The 22031-nt window shown below is 47.4% G+C and overlaps 1 protein-coding gene across 8 annotated transcripts in view; it reads right to left on the reverse strand.

The window, feature by feature from the left end:
- LOC144290390 (cytochrome P450 4F6-like) overlaps positions 1–15593 on the reverse strand; it is a 54732-nt gene extending 39139 nt beyond the window's left edge. For 2 of the 8 annotated variants that reach the window (XR_013358078.1, XM_077859577.1), the window contains exons 1-9: positions 15454–15593; positions 14995–15193; positions 10185–10329; positions 8526–8579; positions 8305–8432; positions 6782–6903; positions 5672–5930; positions 5264–5330; positions 4944–5073 (exon numbers count right to left, since the gene is read on the reverse strand). Coding sequence is in view for 7 of the 8 variants with exons in the window: in XM_077859577.1 (XP_077715703.1) it covers positions 4944–5073; positions 5264–5330; positions 5672–5930; positions 6782–6903; positions 8305–8432; positions 8526–8579; positions 10185–10329; positions 14995–15192 (1103 nt within the window). In the remaining variant the exon portion in view is untranslated. The other 6 variants (XM_077859580.1, XM_077859579.1, XM_077859581.1 and 3 more) reach the window with 6 other exon arrangements.
- Between the last annotated feature and the right edge of the window lie 6438 nt (positions 15594–22031).

The raw sequence follows: 22031 nt of genomic DNA on the forward strand, positions 1-22031 counted from the left end.
TCACAGACAGGCATGTGAATAGGTGAAAACATAGCATCTGGTAAAGGAGGCTCCACAACCCCGGACAATGGATGGTTCAGACAACTGATTATATGGAAACAAAAAGAACTCATCACCATGCACTCCACATACAAGATGGAGTCTTCTCTAATACATGAACAGTAAAACCATAAAGTTAAAAGAAGATATGACATAGAAGACATCTTTGTGATCTATAAGTTGGAAGGAATTCTTAAAAATCCCGAAACATAAACTGGAAAACCAAAAAAAAGGAAAAGGAAAAATATGCACAGAATTAAGGATTTCTGTTTAACAAAAGACACCATGGACCAAATTAACATTCAGATGAGAAACTCACAGATTATCAACAATTAATATATGGATCTAGAACAATATCACGAATATACAAGGAATTCCTGCAAATCAACAAGAGAAATGACAGGCAACTCAAGAGATAAGTAGACAAAGGACATGATCTAGGAATTCATGGGAGCTCAAACTCAGAGATTTAAAACATGAAGAGAAGCTCAAAGTTATGCAAGAAATGGAAATTATATAGCAATGAGCTATTACCTCACATCTATTCGAGGGTAGAGTTAACAAGGTGGGTGATGGTAAGGATTAAGTAGCTGGTGTGTAGAAGTAGAGAGATCCCATGTGCTGATAGTGAAGGTACGGACAGGAGCCACAGCTCTGGAGGCATCAGTGTGGTCAAAGAAAGGCAAGTGTGTTTTGCTACCTAGCAAGCTGGCTCTCGGGCATAGAACACAGAGAAATTCTCAGGCAGATAAAGACATGCACACCAAGATGTTCATTGCAGTAATGAGATTGAGCTCTCCTGGATGTTCAGCTCTAAAGGACTGGAGAGGGAAGTTCTATATGACAATTCAAAGCAATAACCTAAAGGTACATAGAACCAGGGATGTCTAATAAAATCATAGTACTATGTTTCTGAAAAAGGCAAGAACCAGCAGAGGTCTGTGATATAACACCTATCTGTGAATTTTAAAATGCATTCACCCAAAACAACAAATTATGCAAATAAAAGGATTAGACACTCTAGAATTATATTGGTGGGGAGCTGGAAGTGGAGAATTTGAATGAATGGAAATAAGTAAGTATTGCATAAAAAAATGATGATAAGTAGTCATGAATTGAGGGCCACAGTTAACTTCATCCTTGGCACCTGACGTCCAAATAACTAACTAAAATTTTCAAGGCTATTTTTCAAACTACCCAGTCCAATCACAGAGTTCAAATGAAAAAAATAAAAATTCAAGAAAAAAATGTAAAGGCAAAGTAATGAAATAGGAACTTTATCGAGTATGAAAATGTTTTTTAATATGATCACAAAGACTGCTTAGTGCTTATATATGAATATATAAATAGAACAGAATGGAGCCCAGAAATAAACCCCAATAAATGGACAAATTTTGTTTATTGGAAAGCTGCTATTATTTAAAATCCTAAGACAAATACAAAATATGTAACAAAATCTGTTGAAATAGTTAGCTATTTGAAGGAAAAAAATAGATTCCTCTTCAGTACTTACACCAGTATAGATTTCATATGGAAAAGGGATCAAATATAAGAAATAATAATAAAAATATTAAGTAAAATTTGAATTAAATAAAATGGTTTTAATAACTAAATCCATTAGAAGAAAACAAACAAGTTTTACAGTTTAGCATTAGAGTGTGAAGAGCTTTTTCTTTTATTTATTTATTTTTTTAATTGGAGTTCAATTTGCCAACATATAGCATAACACCCAATGCTGAAGAGCTTTTTCAAGCATTGAAAAAAAAGAAGCTATTAAAAAAAGTTAATAAATGTGACTACAAATAAATCAGTGAAAACTACAATAAAGTCAAAAGACATCCTGGGAAAGAATTTTTTCATAACAGAAAAGGAACTAGTTCTCTTTATATTTAAAGAGTCCTAATAAATCAATTTTTATAAAACCTCAAAGTAAAAAGGACTAATTATGCAAACTGACGCTTCACAGAAAAAGAAATATGCATGGTTCATAAACGTGAGAATAGTGCTGTTTTACCAACACTTAAAGTGATGTTCATTAGAAAAACAAAGTATTATATTCACCTAACAGATTGGGGAAAGTTTTAAAGTTTCATAACACACATTGTCAGAAAGTATGCAAGGAAATTGGCACTCTGAAAATCTGTTTGTAGGAGTGGACTTGCCAAGAGCTATTAAATTGTGAAAACTCAAATGGTCTTTGATTCAGCAACACTACTTCTAGAAATTTGTTTTTTTTTTTTTAAGATTTTATTTATTTATTCATGACAGTCACACAGAGAGAGAGAGAGGAAGAGACATAGGCAGAGGGAGAAGCAGGCTCCATGCAGGGAGCCCGACGTGGGATTCGATCCCGGGTCTCCAGGATCGCGCCCTGGGCCAAAGGCAGGCGCCAAACCGCTGCGCCACCCAGGGATCCCACTTCTAGAAATTTGTTCTGGAGAGACATCCACACACATGAGCAAAAATCAGGGTACACGGATGTTTGCTACGTCATGTTTATTACAGCAAAACGTCCCAAACTACACAAATGTCCATCGACAGAGGAATGTTTAGATAAATTATGGTACATTCATGTGATGGCATACTGTGCAGCTATCAAAAAGGTGGAAATAGGGATCACTAGTCCTAACATACACTATAGGGTATATCAGTACGGAGATGCTGAAAGGAAGTTCAGCAATATCTGTCATACTATAAATCTTCACATAAATGTCCTCAACAGAGTGGGGAGCTGAAAAACTTATGCAGTGCTATACAGTGCTCAGAAAGGAGCTCTAAGCTGTAATATTGAGTGAAAAGAACAAGTGACCAAATGTATGGGCGTATATTTCTATTAAACTATAATAATCATATAAATATAAATATAAATATAAGAATTTCAGAAAAGCCTGAAAGAACATATGACAAACTGATGTCCCTAGAGACCCCTCAGGAGACGGGATTGATTAGGCTTGGGGTTCACCTAATTTTCAAAAGTGAACATAATTTTCTCCATAGTGTTTCATTTTGTGCAAGAAACAATAAAAAGTCTTCTTCCATTATTGATTTTGTAATTCAATTTAATTTCCCAAACTCATATCTTGGGGGAAAAAAGAAAAGACCTTGAAGTTATATTCTCAACACGCATGCCTGAATGTTCTGTGTATACTTTCAGTTGTAGGAAAAAAACTGAATGAGCAAAGTAACAGAGATGGAGGACAAATACATGTGAGTATAGGCTGAACATTGGAAGGTGGGGATGGGATTGGGGTGCTGGCATAAGACGGAGGCTTATGTGAGATAATAGAAGAATTTAACCTTTTACTCATTTTGCAATATATACGTATATCAAATCCTTGTGTTGTACACCTTAAACTTGTATTATGTGTCAATTATACCTCAACAGAGCTAAGAAAGAAAAAAGACTAAGACTTATATCCATGGCAAACCATTCCATACTGTTTGAATTTTTACCAAGCACATAATTGAAGTTGGGAGACACACACAAAGACTTCTCCACTTCACAGAACTGCTGTGCTGAGCAAAGCCTTGAAGTTGAGGCCACTACCTCCAAAGTGTCCAGTTCAACATCTCCTCTGCATCTTTCAGCCCTTGGCCACAAATCTGTCCCCCAAACCCCCAGGCTCTAGCTCATCCTCTCCCAGTTTGCCCCTGTAGCTACAGATATTTTTAATAAGAATATCTGGGGGAATCCCCGGGTGGCTCGGCAATTTGGTGCCTGCCTTTGGCCCAGGGCGTGATCCTGGAGTCCTGGGATCGAGTCCCACATCGGGCTCTTGGCGTGGAGCCTGCTTCTCCCTCCTCCTGTGTCTCTGCCTCTCCCTCTCTCTCTCTCTCTCTCTCTCTCTCTCTCTCTGTCTATCATAAATAAATAAATAAATCTTTAAAAAAAAAAAAAAAGAATATCTGACTCTTCTCTCCAGCCCATGCTTTCTTGCGTGGCTCCCAGCCAATGACAGGGCACGGTGGGCCCTTGCTTCCTGAGCATTTCTGACCAATGTGAGACTCTCCTAATGGCAGCATCCCTGCCCACTTTTATCTTTTATCCGATATTGGCTTCCCAGAAAATTGAACTGACACATTTGGAAAGTCTTCACATGGTTTCCAAAGCATTCCAGGAAGGACTAGCCTCACTGAGAGCCCCTCTGATTCTTTACACCGTAAATTTCATGAGGCTCTAGCCACTTTTACCTCCTCCCTAACAAGCCAGGCTCACTCCTGCATGCCTCCATCCTGGCCTTTGCACAAGGCCTGGATGTCCACTACCCACAACCAGAGTGGTGAATTCTTATTTGCTGCTTCACTATCCAGCCTCGCCCACCTTCTTTCCTCTATGTGTCAGCCTTGTCCAGGTAAGATTCGAATGGGACTGGACACGGAGTTGGGAGAGGACAGATAGTGTGGACACACGTTTACCAAACAAAGAAATGGGTAATAATTTTTACACCCAAAGACCTCTTGTGAATGCCTGGAATAGATTGTTTAGAATCTATAATTAGATATAAGAGCACAAATTAAGGGGAGTAAGGGTCTTTGGGGGGAAATGTGCAACCTCAGGCAGAAAAGCAAAGGAGGGGAGAAGTTCGTTTACTGAACACATGCTGGATGGCATCTGTTCTAAACACATTGTCACAGTTCTCCAAGCAGCCCTGTGGAAGAGAGATTCCCTGCCCCACCCCATTTACAAAGGAGAAAAGTGGTATTCAAAAAGGGGAACTGATTTTATTAAAACAGAGCAATAAATATGGACACACATCTTTCTGTTTCCCCTGTTCTCCAGGCTCCACCCCTATTCCCAGGAAACAATAATTACAAAATTAACAAAAAGTTCTTTCCCCTTCCCCAGCTGGGGAACAAAGCCTATGAGAAGGGTTCAAGAATAGATCATAAGAACCTGCACTCACCATTCAATCTCTTGAGGCTCACGGTCCCTCAGGAGCTCTTGCACCTCCTGCCGGCAGCGCTCCTGGTATTCTGGGTGTTTTGCAAGGTTGAACAGGACCCAGGAGAGGCCACTGGCTGTGGTGTCATGGCCTGAGAGGCAGCCAGACAGGCTTGGGTCTCTGGGCTTGTTCAGCACCAGAGGGTGGGCAGCTCCTTTAATTAAGGCCCTCAGGGAAGATGGGGAGGATAGGGTAGGATGAGGTGGTCCAGGGTCCACCTCCCAAGTTCCTGGGATTGGACAGACCCCTGTCCCACTGTGGTCCCACACTGGGATACTCACCCTCAAACATGAAGGTGTCAGCTTCAGCTCGAATATCCTCATCTGACAATTGTTTTCCCGCTTCATCCTAGAGAAAGGGCAAGATTTCTTGAATCAGACCAGCTCTGAGGATGTCTGAGTCTAATCTGAAACAACTCCTCAGGCTCCATCATCAAAGCAGGATCCGTCCCTCATCATCTCTAGAGCCCACCCCACAGGTCTTCTCCCTGATCTCCAGCCTCCTATTTATCCCGTCCAGGCAGCCTTCCACAGAGTCATGTCTAAAATGTATTCCTGACCCATGTCTCCCTTCCTCAAGTACCTTCCATGGCTCCCCAGTACCCTCTGGATCAAGTCTAAGTTCTCCCATATGACATTTGAAGTCAAACTCCATTCTATCTCTTGAATTCTGATCCCAGGGAAGCCCACCTTGGCCAGCAGGAGGACATCAATGAAGTCCATAGTTTTGGACTTAAGGAAGTCACAGGAGCCTCTGCTAATGAGGGTATGGCGCCGCTCCTGGATGATAGCATCTGTGAAGTTGTGCACCAGTTCGCAGGCCCTGCGGAAGCGCCGCCCATCAGGGCTGAGATTGTACAGGAAGTCCAAGTACAGGAGGACCTGCTCATTCCGTTTCACCACAAGGGCACTGAGCTCCAAGATGGCAGCAATATATTCACTGGGACTCCTGCAGGGCAAGAAAACCTTAAGAAACAGCTTCTTAACCCACATGAAACCCTAGAAGCACCTTCCAACCAGAAACCCACAAGCATGAAACCCTAGAAGCATCTTCCAACCAGAAACCCACAAGCATGAGACCCTAGAAGCATCTACCAACCAGAAGCCCAGAAGCACTGTAGCACATACCTTGCTCATCATAGCCCCCTGGCCTTTATCCAAAACAGAGACATGCTTCTCCAGGCATGCTTCTCCCTCTATCCCACCTCTATGAATGGTCTCATGTCCCAGACTCCAGGACAGAGCTTGGGTATCATGCTTGTCTTCCTCTTTCCTACACAATATATGACCCTGACCATTCTTCCTTAGTTTCTCCCAAATCTGCTCCCATTGTCTTCACCAAATTCAAGCCTCCTATTCTCCATGGTCTCTTTGAATTCTATATCTATACAACAATCGGTCTTCTCTAAAGTCAGATGTACGAAAACAGCTTTGACCATGACCCTCAACTGTTCAAACACCTTCCATGCCTGCCTGGAAACCTCAAGATAAACTTCAGATGCCTTTGCCTAGCTTTTGAAAGTCCTTAAGACACAGACCCTGCCAACCCATCCAACTTCATTCCCAAGGTAGCTCTTCACTGTGGCACATGCTTTGCTCATAATAGCTCCCTGGACTTTATCACATATTTCTATCTACCTGAAAGGATTGCTCTTTCTCTTTCTCTTCCTCGTCCTTCCATGTCTAGTTCTGATCCATCTTCTCCAGGAAGTCCCTTCTGATTGTGCTGATCAGCCCTCCCTTCCCCATCTACTCCCTTGGGTCTATGGCTAATGTTTCAGACCTTGAGCAGAGACTTACTCCTGGCAATTGCTGTCAAAACTGAAGACACATTTCTGCAGACTGTCCAGGGTCATGAGGCTGATGTGCTCAAACATGTCTAGATGGGTGCTGCCTTCTGACACCAGGCGCTTCCACTTGGCCTGGACAGAGAAAGCGGCAAATCTTGGGCTGGCCCCTGCCTCTCCTGAGCTTCTTCTCAGCCCCAACCACCAGGATGGACTCCCCCAGGCCCAGCCTCCTTATCCTCCACCTCAGACACCCATCTCCAGGAAGAACCAGGCTTGGGTGGGAGTGTAAACTGTTACTATTAAGAACCCCTAAGGGAAAAAAAAAAAAACATGGCTGGGAGTCAGAAGACCTGAATTCAAATCCTGGCTCTACCTCCTACACTCTGTGTGCCCTTGGTCAATTCATTGCTTTCCTCCTGTCAAAGCTCATTGGGTTCTACCTGTCAAAGATATAGTAACAGTTAAGATTACTTGCTTTGGTGTGACAAACCAGGTTGGAATCCCAGCTCCACTTATTAGCTCATCTGCTAGCTGTGTGAACATGGCAAGTTCTCTAAACTCTCTGAGCCTCAATTTCATCACATGAAACCATCAGGGGCAATAATAGTCACCTCTACCTCATATGGTTGTGAAAATTAAATTAGACAACATATGCAATAGAACTGGTGCATCATTTCTGGTATACAGAAAGTGCTGAATAACTGTTAGCTCTCATCCTCATCTTCATCATTATTATAGTGGTAGGTGATTGTTGAAAAATGTCCCCACTTCTTCATCTCCCTCTATACCTTCACCCTTTGCAACGAGGTTTTGCAGGTCTTCTATTAGGAGGTAGAACCTCTTTGTCCAGCTCTTGAATCTAGCTGGATGTGGGACTTGTTTTGGTCAACAGAAGAAGGTGGAAGTCATAGTTGCCTGGTTTGAAATTAGGCTTCAAGAGGTATTGCATGTTTCTCTTCGTTCTCTTGGAGCCCAGCCTCCATCGTGTGATCAAGCCCAGGCTAGCCTACTGGACAAATGCAGGAGTCCAGTAATTCCTCCAAGGCCATCCTCAACCAGCACCCCAAACGTGCAGCAGAGCTGAGCCTGGATAAGCAGAATTGTCTTCCAAGCCCACCCATGACCACAGACATGTGAGTGATTCCAGCCAACATAAGAACTATTCTATTGACTCATCATCTTGTGAGCAATAACAAACACTAATTCTTTCAACCCAGTGAGTTTTAAGGTGAAGAGCTATGCAGAAAGAGCTACTATATAATCTTCATCTTAAATTTTACAGAGTTTCAGTGAGGCAGACTACAAACTAAAACCTTATGAGCACCTACTATATGCCAGGATCATGATTCCATTACAACATCTTGACCACTCTTTAAGAAGGGCTTATTGCCCCCATTTTACTTGGGAAGCTTGGGGAGGAAAAGGAATGGCCCTAAAGCCATTCAGCAAAGCCAGGACTCCAGATCATATGTGTCTGAGGCTGCTCCCCTTTTCCCAAGGCTCCAGCTGGGACCCTGGGTTTAAGGAACTCACATGCATGATGTCTGCACTTCTGTTGAAAATCTTCACATAAGATTTCAGGATTTCAAAGTGGAAGGCAGGTGTCAGCAAGCGGCGGTGGTGGCTCCACTTGTCACCAGCACTCAGCAGGAGCCCATCCCCTAGTAGAGACAGCCACAAGGAGTGGGCAAGAGCAGTGTCTTCTACTGAGACCCCATAGTTGTCCCCAACCCCCTTCACCCAACGTTACTTACCCAGCCAGGGCTTCAGGAAGTTGTAGAAAAACATGTCCTTGGGTACGATGGTGGCTGACACAAGAGATAGACCATCAGGTGCCATGGAGCAGAGGTGGGAAGGGGCTTTTAGTTGGGAGGTGGAGGATCCCAACAGGGGTCTGCATACCCCCTCCAAGCCCAGCACAGCAGGAATGGAAACAAGGGCAGAGAAAACAGAGAGGAGTGGGGAGGTGAGGGGACACCAGACGAGGCTGCAGCACAGAGTGGAACAAAGGTAGAGCCCACAGACACACCCCTATGTACTTAGATACACACTAACATGGCACAACACACCCCAACATGGCTTGACATGGCTCCTACCTGGTCCAACATGTTTGAAACTCCCAAGCACAAATTGGCACTCCACAAAATGCCTTTACAGGGACCTAGGACACTAAATCTGTCCCAGAACCCCCTGACATCTCTTTGGACTTCTGACATGGCCCCAGCATGTATGAACATGTCCTGGCATGAAACATCATGCATAATATATATTTACATGACAAAACATGCTCTGACGTGGGCCCAAAGACAACCTGACATGACCTCAGTGTGTCCCACAAATGGTCCTGGACAGGACTTAAAGGTCTCATTAATGTCCCAGACATGGCCCAGGTGTGACCTAGCCTTCCTCAGTATCCCCTTCCACGTCATACTCATCATTAAGTGCCTAGGTAAGGGGTTCCTGTGTCCTTAAGGAGATCAAAGTCTACTGACATCCTCAGATGCTGTGCTTTTCCCACCACAAGGAGAGCCGCCACTGCTCCCTTGGCCTCTAGACCAGCCCCAACCAGACACAGTTAAGCAGCCTGAGGTTTGGTAGATCTTCTCCCACAATACTCTGGTCATCTTCACCCCCAAAATCCCCTCCAGCTTAGAGTCCCTCCCAGCAGAGGCAGCTAGAGCATCCAAGAACACAGAGAAGCAAGAGAGAAGCTTCAGGATACTATGTAGCCTTCAGAAGTTAGTATGCCTCCTTTAGTCTTGGTTTCTTCATCCAGGAAATGCCCACTAGCAGGGATGCTGATGGATGGACACCTGTGCTATCTGCCTGTCCAGGATCCATCTCCTTCTGGAACTAGCATTTCATCCTTCTTCTACTCTCAAATCCAAGTAGTTAGGAGGATGACCATGTCACCCTATCCTCTGTTCCAGAGCTAAACATATGACCGTAAGCGTCAGCAGTCAATTCTCAGCGACTAGATAAATAATTGGTCCCTGTGATCGAGGCCAGGCCAATTTAAAGGAATCCTGCAACTTTTTCTGGGTCCTCAGAGAATGAGCTCACATTTCCATGGGGGCTGAACTTAAGCATGACAGTGGAGCTCTCACAGAGGAACACAGAACTACAAGATGAAGACAGAGTTCCAATAGCACTGTTTCAAAACCTGGATCCAACCATGCCTGAAGACAAAAGCCCTCAGCTTTTCAGTCAATAGATTCACTTCTTTACTTAGACCAACAGTGTTGAATTTCTACCACTCAAAACTGAAAGGGACTGGCAACTAGAGAAAGCCAGCGACCTGCCCAGAGTCACCTAGCAGGTTAATGGTAAGGCAAGGAGTGTTGTCCAGAAATGGAAAGGACTGGAAGGAGGAACAGGGGAGTGGCTAGGTTGGGGGCTTCTGGGAGAGATACCTGGGGCCTGGAGCAAGGGGGCAACAAACTTAGGATGGACGAGCCGCAGTACAGGGTAGAAAGGCCCTATCCACCAGAGATGAACATCACGGAAGTAGTGGCCCAGATCCTCTATCATCCTCAAGCCTTCCTCATTGCTCTTCACCTGGGGATGGCAGGGGCGGGGGAGGGGAATGAGGCCAGGTCAGGCAGGAGACCCCAGAAGCTTACAACTGCCCACTGCAACCCCTCACCCCCTTCTGCTTGCATTATTAGTCTATACCTCTACATCTCACTAAGTCAGCTTCCTTCTGTTGGTCTATTTGTCTTTTTGTGTGCCTATCTATCTATGAGTCTCTCCATGTCCCCTCACTCTCTTCATCTGTCTCTTTAGGTAGTTGATAGATAGCTAATTGATAGATATATTGATAGTTGATTGAGATAGAGAGATAGATAGATGATAGATAGATAGATAGATAGATAGATAGATAGATAGATAATGGATGAATGGAAGATGGATGAATGGACAGATGATGGATGGGTGGATGGATGGATGGAAGATGGATGGATGGATGGATGGATGGATGGATGGATGGACGGATGGGGAGAGATGAAAGATGGATGGACAGATGATAGATGATATGTGTTTGCATCTGTATATGTGTATGTTTCTTTTACACTCTGTATGTCCTCTGTCTCTCTCCCTTTTTCTCTGCATCTCTCTCTTTATTTACCCCTATTTTTCTTTCCATCTCTTCCATTCCCTGAGTCTGTGCTTCCTCACCTCCATGTCCTCTATGGCTCTCCAGAGACCTCAGAATAAACTCCCTGCCTTTACGTGGTCCTGCAGCCCCCCTGGCTCTGCTGTCCTCACCACCTTTTCCCTGCCTCTCACTGGCATCACTCTCACTGCACTGAATTCCTTCCTGCTCAAAAACCAGGTGCTCACTATGTCCCCTTCAGGCCTTTAAGTACAGGGTATTTCGGGTATTTAAGTACAGGGCTATTCCTCTCCACAGCATATACTTTATCTTTTTTTCTTTAAAAAAAAAAATCCTACCCATCATTCCAGACCCACTTCCAACAACTCCTCCTCCAAGAACTCTTCTAGCCTGCCCAAAGAGCAGAGGCCTTGCTTTCCCTTGGGTTCCCCCACCACCCGTCTCTCCCCGAGACCCACTCTGACCACCCAGAATTGGGGGTGTCTCTAGCTCTACATGCCCAAGATTGGAGTTCCTCCAGGACAGAGCCTGGGGCTGAGTCTCTCCAAGCATCCTAAAACAGTGTCCAGAAAGGAAGAAATGGCCAATGGCACCTGGCAGCAGCAAGGGCCTTGGGATCCACAGGGACTTCCCAGAAGCTTGGTAAGGAGGGGCTTGCAGCCCACAGATGCTGGCTGCTCCAGGGCTCGCAATCATGTTTTCCAGGTGAGGACATGTGGCATGGTGACAGACCAGGCAATGTCAGGATGGCAAAAAAGCGGTAAGACCCCAGGCAGAACATAAGTCCCTGGGTGTAGGTAGCCACCCTCAAGTCCTGCTCCGTGGTGGGGGGCGGGGAGGGCTACAAGTAAGACAGGGGGTGTCACCTCCGCAGAAGGAGCCACAGCAAGGCCCCCAGCAGCCTCTACAATGGACAGAGTGTCCAGATTCTCCCTGGATGGAGGGAATCTCTGCTTCCTACTGTTCCTTCCCTCTGGGGACAGGAGGGTCCTGGAGGCTCTCCACGTCCCAAGGATGCATCCCAGGACACAGGGAGAAGACATGCTCTCTCCCCACAGAGAGGCTCACCTTGGCTTGAGAAGTGGGGTTTTTCTCCTTCCAACCTTAGAGAGGTCCCCATGGGGGAGGTTTGTGGGCAGCCAAGTGGCCTCAGGACTTGTACTGGGCTCATCCCCGCATCCTGTCAGGTACTGGCCAGTCCACACAGTCCCCAGTTCCTCACATGGTGATGCATCTGCAGCCCTTCCAGCCCTGGTAAACCTCAGGGGACAGGTGTGAACTCTGGTCATCAGACAGGAGGGCAGCTCCCACCTATGAGCCCCTACTGCCTACCAGGCTGTACATAGTGAATCCTGTCTGTCTATCTATCTCTCTCTCTTTTTTTTTAAGATTATTTATTTATTTATTCATGAGAGACACAGAGAGAGAGAGAGAGAGGCAGAGACACAGGCAGAAGGAGAAGCAGGCTCCATGCAGGGAGCCCGACATGGGACTTGATCCCGGGTCACACATGGGACTTGATCCCAGAGGATCACACCCTGGGCTGAAGGCAGGCGCTAAACTGCTGAGCCACCCAGGGATCCCTCTATCTCTACCTCTATCTCTATCTCTATCATCTCTATCTCTAACTCTATCTCCATCTCCATCTCCATCTCCAACTCTATATATCTCCCCTGCACTTACAGACTCTTCCATCAGACATGCCCTTTATATGGGGATCCCTGGGTGGCTCAGCAGTTTGGCGCCTGCCTTCTGCCCAGGGCATGATTCTGGAGTCCTGGGATCGAGTCCTATGTCGGGCTCCCTGCGTGGAGCCTAGTTCTCCCTCTGCCTGTGTCTGCCTCTCTCTCTCTCTCTCTCTCTCTCTCTCTCTCACATGAATAAATTAATAAAGTCTTTTAAAAGAAAAAAAGACATGCCCTTTACAAATGAAGATTACCAAGGTCACATCCCCTAAAAGGAGAAGGGGGGGTTAGCCTGGTGAGGCATCCTCTCCAGTCCCTTGGGGTGCCCCATCCTGGCCTGACAAATACTCTCAGGTGCGCCAGAAAGGTGAACAGAAGTCACTTTCACCTTTGTGACTGCCTTCCCCATCCCCTCCCCCATCCCCAAGGACCCTGAGGCACTTGATGAGATTGGACCAGAAAGGGAGAGTGACTCAGCTGAGGTCACACAGCAAGAAGAACTAGAGGAGAAAAGAGTGACCCAGACCGGTTTCCATGGCCAAGCCTTAGAGAGGGCATAGGAACTGCTGTAACTTTATAACATTCCTGCTACCCCCAGGGCTTGGTGAGAAATTTCCAAGACCTAGAATTTTAGGTAACCTTCAGGATGAGCTTGGGACATTCTGTCCTGTAATGAGCTGGTCTGCTGGAGGGGAGAGGAGGAGTTGGACACCCATCACGTTGGCATTGGATGACCAAGGGAGGTGATGGTAAGTTCACTCGAGCCTAGGACATGGCCTCCACCATGACATAATCAAACATTTATTTATTAAGTGTCAACTGTATATCAGCTCCTGATCTAGGCATTATAGATATCAGGTCTGTCCCCCAGTGCTGTTATCTAGTGGGAGAGAGGGATAACACACAAATAATTGGACAATTTACTGTTTAAGCTTGAACAGGACAGAGTCAGAGGTCAAGGTCTGATGGGGGGGAAGTGAAGGGAGGCTTGGAGAAATTACACTTGCACTGAAAATAGAATGAAAAAGAGGGATCAACCCAGTGGCTGCAGGAAGGGAAGCCCTTCTTGGCAAAGGAGCAGTACAAGTAAATGTCCTGAGATAGGAATGGTTTGGTTCATAGAGGAGAGAAAGGAGAAGCTTGGAGTGTCTAGGATATGCACAGGGCCTGGCAACACTAAGTCTATGTTCAGAATGATGAGCAATCCGATAGAATGATTTTCAGCCAAATAGTGGTGTTAAAAGCTAAACTTCAGAAAAATCTCTTCAAGACTAAAGAGGGACAAGAGTGGCCAGGAAGAGCCCAGGGAGTTGGAGAGAAAGCTTCCCAAAGAAAGATGCTAGTGGATATGGCAGGAGAAGTGACAGGAGGATGCAGAGAAGGGATAGATTGGGGAGAGGCTATAGAGGCAGCATGTCTGGCTGTGCTGAAGGACCAGACTGCAGGAGAGAAAAGAGGGAGGCCAGGGGCCCCAAAGCATGAGAAGTGGGCAAAGGAAGGATGGACAAGATGGAGCGTGGGACAGGATTGAAGAGGGAGCCTGAGTTCAAATTCTGACTTGATAGAATGAGGTGCTTAGGAGACCTCACTCAACGAGGGGAGGCTGGGGTTGGAGAGACCTGAATTTTTAATTCACTTGTGGAAGGAGCCCCTGACCCACTTGGTAGTTAGACCCAGGGTAAGGTGATGGCCTTTGGAGCCAGAGAAGATGGAGGGTGGGTTGGGACCCTCAGGTCTTCCCACATGGAAAGGTTGGGTGAAGGAGGAGCCCAGTGGAGCCCAGTGGAGGGCGGTGTGCTGGAACACTAAAACCCAGAGAACAAGGAGGTTCAGACCTGATGCAGTGGTTCACAAGGTCAGATTGCTTCTGGGAGGTCATGAGGTCATGGTCATCTCGTGGAAGCCCAACAGGGGGTGGGAACCAGGCTGGAGCAGGTGAAGATTGGCCAGATGGGGGCAATAAGTAAAATAAGTTTGGCCGTTAAGGTCGAGACCAGAGTGATTCCTTCTCAAAGGGGAAGTGGTCAACTTTTATCCAAGCTGGGCGGTGGGGCCCATTGATATACACCGTGGGGGTGGGAGGCAAGATTTCAAAAGGAGGAAAAAGAAGAAAAGGCTCGACAGTCTACACCTCTCCTCTGGCCCAGTTGCAGGGAGGAAAGGGGAGAAGTCATAGTTGATTCCTGCAGGGAAACCGAAGCCCAGACAGGAGCACCTGCTGGCCTGAGGCCAACTAAGATGGGCCAGGCAGGGAGCAGATCCTGGACCATGGCCCTGAGGAGACTGTGGGGGCACCAGGAGACCCGGCTCAGTGCAGCCCTTCACCGCTGTCCCAGACCCCAGCCCAACCCCTGAGCGCCATTCCTGAACCCGCAGGAAGTCCATCCCCTGACACCCCAAACCTGTCCTCCCACCCACACTCACCAGGCCCAGGTGACCCCAAAACCAGTTGCGCTTCGGAGGCTGTGGGAAACACCGGAGGCGGCAGCAGTTGTCATAGAAGCTGTAGCTCCAGGTCAGGACCCGGGCCAGGAGCCAGGTGGCGCCAGCCAGCAGCAGGAGCACCCATGGGGAGGCTGCAAGCTGCCCCAGTCCCAGCCAGGACAGGCTCACCTGCAACATCCTGGGACAGAGGGACTGGAGGGTGAACCCCTGAGGACCAGGACTGGGGCAGAAAGGTGAGCTCGGTGAACTGCTCACTTCAGAGGGAGAGGGCCCCGGATGGGAGGGACAGGGAGGGGCAGGGATGGTGAGCGCTGGGAAGTGGGCAAACAGAGGCTCAGAGAGGAGCGGGGAACCCAGGGACTTCCAGAGGCAGAAGCAGTGGGAGAGATTGGGGTGGAGGAGGGAGAAGGAGAGAGAGACTTATGAAAAAACACTCACACTCAATCAGTGGGAGGTTGCCTCGAGATCCAGTTACAAGGAAATCATCCTCCCCCAGCCAGCTGGATTCCTGGAAGCTTTTGCCTGCAGCAGTGTCTCCTCCCCACCCCCCAGACCAGAACACTCTCAACCCTGCCAGCCCCAGCCTGTCACCTTCTGTCCGGAGGGATTTAGGCCACACAAGCTCCACACCCCTCCTCCTGGTGGGTCTTTGTCCCTGGCCCCTGCCCTCTGAACTGGGGGAGGCTGGGCTTGGCTGGGTCAGCCAATGGTGGCATGCCCCTCTGCCACCTCCCCACCTGGCAACCGCCCAAGACCTGAGGACAGAGCCAGCAGGCTACACAGAGAAACCAGTCCAGGGTCACATGGCCTGGGCGCTGGTTCCTCAGGCTCTGTGCCTCCCACATGGGGTGGGGGGTGAGTTGGAGGATGGGCAAAAATGGCTGGCGGGGGGGGGGGGGGGGGGGGGGTGGCCCATGTTAACAGCCACCCCTGCCCTTTCAAGGCCAGTGTGGCAGGTAAAAGCTTGAACTTGAGAGTTCAGGGGCCATGGGCACAGGGTTGGGCCAAGCCTTGTCCCAGTACATCTCTGAGGCTCCTTTCCACGTGTGAGTCAGGAGGGTGGTTTCACCATTTTCCAGCACAGAATCAGGAAGCCTCTGGCCTCTGGACTGCACACCTTGGCGGGAGTTCAAGCCCTGCCTCCAAGCAGCCCAGGGACCTGGTTGAGATAGGACTGCAGAAACAAAGAAACCAGCCAGGCCTGGGGATTACCGGCATTAGATCCAGGGATAAGGGGCCCAGTCTGAAGAGGGCACCTGGGGGGTGGTGAGGATGTGGGGGCCGCAGGATCCCGGAGAGGGTGGGGCTCAGATAGAGGAAGCAGAGCTGGGAGACCCTGGGTGGAGTTCTGCTCCTCCTGCCTGGGACTGTGAGCTGTGCCAGCCGCCTGTGGGCTCAGTACTGCCATCTGGGAGATGGGTGTCAGATGAGGGCCTGAGACGGGGCACATCTTGTCCAGATCCTGTCCCAAATCTCCCTGTGAGGTGGTCTCAGCCCTTAACAAGGTCTCCCCACGTCAGGCTCCAAGGTGAAGGTGAGTTTCAGGGCCTACTGAGCAAGAGAACTGGAACAAACATTTCTCCTGGGATGACAAGATGCTAAGGAAAGGCATTTCCTCTCCCCCAACCCACACATTCCTTCTGGCCCTGCCGATCCTGTGATCCTTCAAGCAGGTGGCTGCTTGAAGCCCTCAGCAAGTTGAGGTACATTGTCCTAGATGTTCCTCCTCGGCTGGGGTGGATCCAGTCACTGATGGTCCATCCAGAGAAGGGCCAGCACCAGATAGGTCTGAGGAGGAGCAGGAAGAAAGGAGGAAAGAAAGGTCCGGGAGGTACCCTAACTCCCTTGAGCCACACAGCGAAGCAATTCAACGTGATGGCACAGGTGAAGGTGAATCCTGGCACATAGTGGGTGCTCATTAACTATTCAGGGAAGAAAGGGACTTTTGTAGCCAGGAGCTCTAAGAACTGACCACTCAGAAATATCACAAAGAGAAACAGAACATGAGAGACTCCTAACTCTGGGAAACGAACTAGGGGTGGGTGGAAACGAAGGCGAGGTGGTCAGGGGGTGGCGGTGACTGGGTGATGGGCACTGAGGGGGACACTTGATGGGATGAGCACTGGGTGTTATTCTATATGTTGGCAAATTGAACACCAATAAAAAATAAATTTACAAAAAAAAAAAAAAAAAGAACTGACCACTTAATTTGTGGTCCTCAGACCATCGGCGTTGGCATTACCAGCAGCATCTTAGAAATGCAGAATCTGAGGCTCTAAGTCAGACCCACAAAGGCAGTGGCTATAATTTCTTTTTTTTTTTTTTTTTTTGCCATTGTCCCCAATAAGGGGAGGAATTTATTTCCCTTCTCCTTGAATCTGGACTGGCCTGGGACTACGTAACCAATAGTGTGTGGTAGAGGTTGTGCCGTGCCAGTTATGGGCAACAGAGGGACAGCAACCCACACTGACATTTGCTCTCGGGATGCATCTCCAGCTGCCACGCTGTGAGGAAGCCCGGGCCCCATGAAAGGGCCTCACTCTTGGGCATCTCTGATCACCAGCCCCAGCTGACTTCCCAGCAAACCATGAGTATCAACCACCCGCCACATGAAGGAGCCATTTGGACATTCAAGCCCAGTTGAGCCTCCAGATGAGCACAGCCCCGGACTGATGTCTCATGGAGCAGAACCATCTGTCTGAGCCCAGTCCACATGCAGTCACTGCGTGGTCATTGCTTTAAGCCACTAAGTTTTGGGGGCTGTCTGTTGTAGTGATAGCTCATGGATACACCAACTGAATCAGAAATCATGTTTTCACCAGATCTCCAGAGATTTGTGTGCACATCAAAGCTGCTCTAAGAGACCTGGGTCAGGTGACTGGGTGGCTCACTCTGTTAAGCTTCTACGTTTGGCTCAAGTCATGATCTTGGAGTCCTGGGATCGAGTCCTGCATCAGCCTCCATGCTCAGTGGGGAGTCTGCTTCTCCCTCTCCCTCTGCCCGTGCTCTCCCTCTCAAATGAATAAATAAAATCTTTTTTAAAAAAGAAAAAAAAAGAGAGACCTGAGTCTGGCTCTGCGATGTACCCTAGGGAACTTACTCTGTCTGTCCCTCAGTTTTTTTACTTGTCAAATGAGGAGAAAAATGTGTCCTTGCCAGGGCTGTGTATTTATTGAACACCTTACCCTGTGCTGGGCATTATTCTAGATGCTTGGATGCAGCAATGAGCATGGCAGGCACTGTCCTTGCTGTCAAGGAGTTCATATCTAGTGGGGACAGTCAATGATCAATTGAATAAATTATCAAGAATGTATTGGACAGTGATTATGATGTGAGGGTTTCCAGGAGGAGGTGACCTTTGAGCGGGTCCTGAATGAAGGAGTGGATCGTGTTGCTGAAAGGGCCCCACAGTCATGGAATAATAGGCCCAGCCATGGGCATAAGCAAGTGTGTCCTTATTCCACTGACACCCACACTCTGATTACAGCCTAATGGTCCTTCAAGTAACCAGCCAAGGTGGCAAAATTTAGTCCAATATTCAATCTAGAAGCAGGTCCTGAAGATTGCTTCACCATATCCAAGAACTCAAACCCCAACAGACGTCTGTGGCCATGCAGGGACAGAATCCATCCATCGTCCTCATTTCCTGGATTAGGTGACAAGAGGCAGAAAGGAAATAAGAGGCCCATTGAGGGAGGCAGAAAGCCTCAAGTGGGGACTTTCTGCTCTGAGTCAGAGGAGGCTGGAATGTCCATTTCTCATCCAACAAGGAATGTCTCAGCTGCCAAATCACACAAACCTGGCTTATGCAATGTCGCCCAGCCAATGTTGGAGGGAGGGCAGCCACACACAAAGAAGCAGAGCCTTATCCTTCTCCAGGGATCCTTCTACCCCCACCCAGAGCCGGGCAGCGGACAAGCATGTGTCAGACCAGAGGTGACAGACACTCTGTGGGTCATCGGCCCCAAGTATGGCCCGTCTGAGCATCAGTCTTCATATCTGTAAAATGGGCTTGATAAAACCTCTCAGAGGACTGCAAGCGTTCTATCAGACACAGAGAGGACAGGAGAAAGTACAACTCTAAGTGATATGTGAAAAATGGTCCCATTTACATATAAAACATTGTGCATATGGGGGGGTGCACATGTTTGCACATGCACTGAAAAAGAATCCAGAATAATCCACACCTCATAGTAAAATTAGAGAAAGTAGAATTGGAGTCTTTATCCTTATAACTTGCTACTTGTCTCAAATTCTTTCTCTCTCCCTCACTGAGGTGCTATAACTTTTATCACTAAAAAACAAATAGGATTTGGGGGGCGGGGGTTTACATAGTTGGTACACAAAACAGATGAGCAGTTTTTCTTTTGTGTCACCATGGAGACACACCTCCCACGAGTCAGCCTGGGGTCTCTCTAGAGCAAGCATCTAGGCTGCCTGGTGGCTGGAGTCCCTCTTTCCCTTTCCTTGGCCTTTAGGAAGGAACAAGTTCTGGGTTCAGCACAACAGAGTTCATATCCCAGCCCTGCTCAAAGCTGGCTGTGTGACCTTGGTCAAGTCGCTTGCCCTCTCTGACCTTCATGCCCTTCTTGATAAAATGGAGGGGGATGGAGGGGGAGACTTGTACCTCCCAAGTAGTTCATTCTTCAATAACAAACTGCACTGGAGCACCTACTCTGTACCAGGCATGGTGCTAGGACCCAGGACCTGGGACAAACAAGACAGATGAGGTCTCTGAATAGTGGTGCTCATGTCTGATGGAAGAAGCCAGTGGAAAATAAGACCAAGTCCGATGGTGGTAGTAATGAAGGAAATTAACTGAGTGAGACATGCCAGCGAGTGACCAAGGGGGAATATTCAAACAGGGCAATATTCAGGGAGGGCTGCCCTGTAGAGGTGACCTTTGAGCAGAAACCTGCATGATAGGAAGGAGTGGGTCACCAATAAGGGCCGCCCCTGAAGTGTGCCAGGACTCTAAATACCTAGCACTGGGTGGGGCGCGCATGTTTGTCCTACACATGTTCATTCTTGCTTCTGTCCTCAAACTTGCTGAGACAATCAGGGCTGGCGGGGCCCCTGCAGTCAGGGCAGTGGGGGTAGCAGGAAGCAGCCCTGCTGGAGACCTGCGATAGTTGGGAAAATATGACCAGACATTCAGCCAAGAAGGTAGCACTGAGGGTTCACTCCACATAATCAAGAAGTCGAAACAGACAGGCTCCTGAAGCTGTGTTGCGGCAGGACCAGCTGGCAGAAGACCAAAGGAACCGGTTGAGGAAGTAGAAAGCCTAGAGGAAAACTAGTTCAGAGGGCACGCAGCAGCTAGGAACAACCACAGGGGATTGTCTGAAGGCACTGTACTCGTTGATAGCCTCCCTCCTCCCCCTCCTCCTCCCCCTTCTGCTCCTCCCCTTCCTACTCCTCTCCTTCCCCTCCTTCCCTCTCCCCCCTGCTCACCCCCTCCTGCCCCCTCCTTCCCTCCCTCCTGCTCCCTCTTTCCCTCCCCTTCCTCCTCCCCTTCTGCCCCTCCCCTTCCTTCTCCTCCCTTAACCCTCTTCCCCCTCCTGCCCCTCTCCTTCCCCTCTGCCTCCTATTCCTCCTTCCCCTGTCCTTCTCCTGCTCCTCTTCCTTCTCTCTCTCCCTCTCTGATTATTGAGTGATGATTGCTCACTGGAACCAGCCTGACCACCACCACCACCCCAAGCCACAGGAGGGAGACCTGGAGACAGGACCTTCGGGAAGTGTAGTGTCATAAAAAGAAGCCATTTGGCCCCTCTCCTCCCCAAGTGGTAGATTACAGATGGCGCCAAACTCTTTGCGAGCCCTCCCCTCGAGAGGGTGTGATGATTAGTCGGTTTGAGGCAGCTGGACTAGGCTACAGTACCCACTGTTTACTTAAACACTTATTAGGTGTTGCTGTGAAGGTGTTTTGGACATGGAGTTAACACCTACAATCAGCTGACTGTAAGTAAAGGAGTAAATCACAGGATGTCAGTGTAAATGGGCCTCATGCAGCCCGCTGAAAGGTCTTCAGAGCAGAAATTGAGGTTTCGCAGAGAAGAAATTCTGCCCTGAAACCACAACATCAACTCCTGCTTGAGTTTTCAACCTGGTGGCCTGCTGGCCTACAGATTTCAGACTTGCCAACACCCCCAGTCACATGAGCCAACGCCTTAAGATAAATCTTCATATATACATAAACAAGTGTATTTTTTAGTCTTAAATATATACATAAATCTTAAGATAGAAATGTATATATAACATTTATTTATAATAGAATATATAAATCTTAAGATATAAATTTATATATAATCTATATATAAATATTTATATATAGTCTCATATAAATTTATATATAAATAAATTTAATAATGTAACACATAAATTTATATATAAATATACAAATCTTAAGATATAACCTTTTATAATATAAAATGTATATATAATATTTATATATTAAATATATAATTTATATATAAATGTATATAGATTTATATATATCACATATAAATCTTTTTTTTGAATACTTTTTTAAATTTTTTATTTATTTATGATAGCCACAGAGAGAGAGAGAGAGGCAGAGACATAGGCAGAGGGAGAAGCAGGGTCCATGCACCGGGAGCCTGATGTGGGATTCGATCCCGGGTCTCCAGGATTGCACCCTGGGCCAAAGGCAGGCGCTAAACCACTGTGCCACCCAGGGATCCCCTCACATATAAATCTTAAGATAAATACACAGTATATAGATAGATGATAGTTGTAGATGGATAGATGGATGGATGAATGGATTGATAGATGATAGATAATGAATAGGTGATAGAGAGAGCTTGATGCTTATTAGTTCTGTTTCTCTGGAGAACCCTGACTGATACAGAGGCAAAGTATAATTCCCTTCTTCTTGAACCACAGGCTATCCTCAGTGACTCTGGGGACTCGAAAGTCTAGATTGTAGGAAGACTTGCGACTTCCTTCTAGTCCCCTTGGAACACACCCTTTTGGATTCAGCTTCTATGTTAAGA

Source organism: Canis aureus, chromosome 19, assembly GCF_053574225.1.
Source record: "Canis aureus isolate CA01 chromosome 19, VMU_Caureus_v.1.0, whole genome shotgun sequence".
NCBI classification, from domain to species: Eukaryota; Metazoa; Chordata; class Mammalia; order Carnivora; family Canidae; genus Canis; species Canis aureus.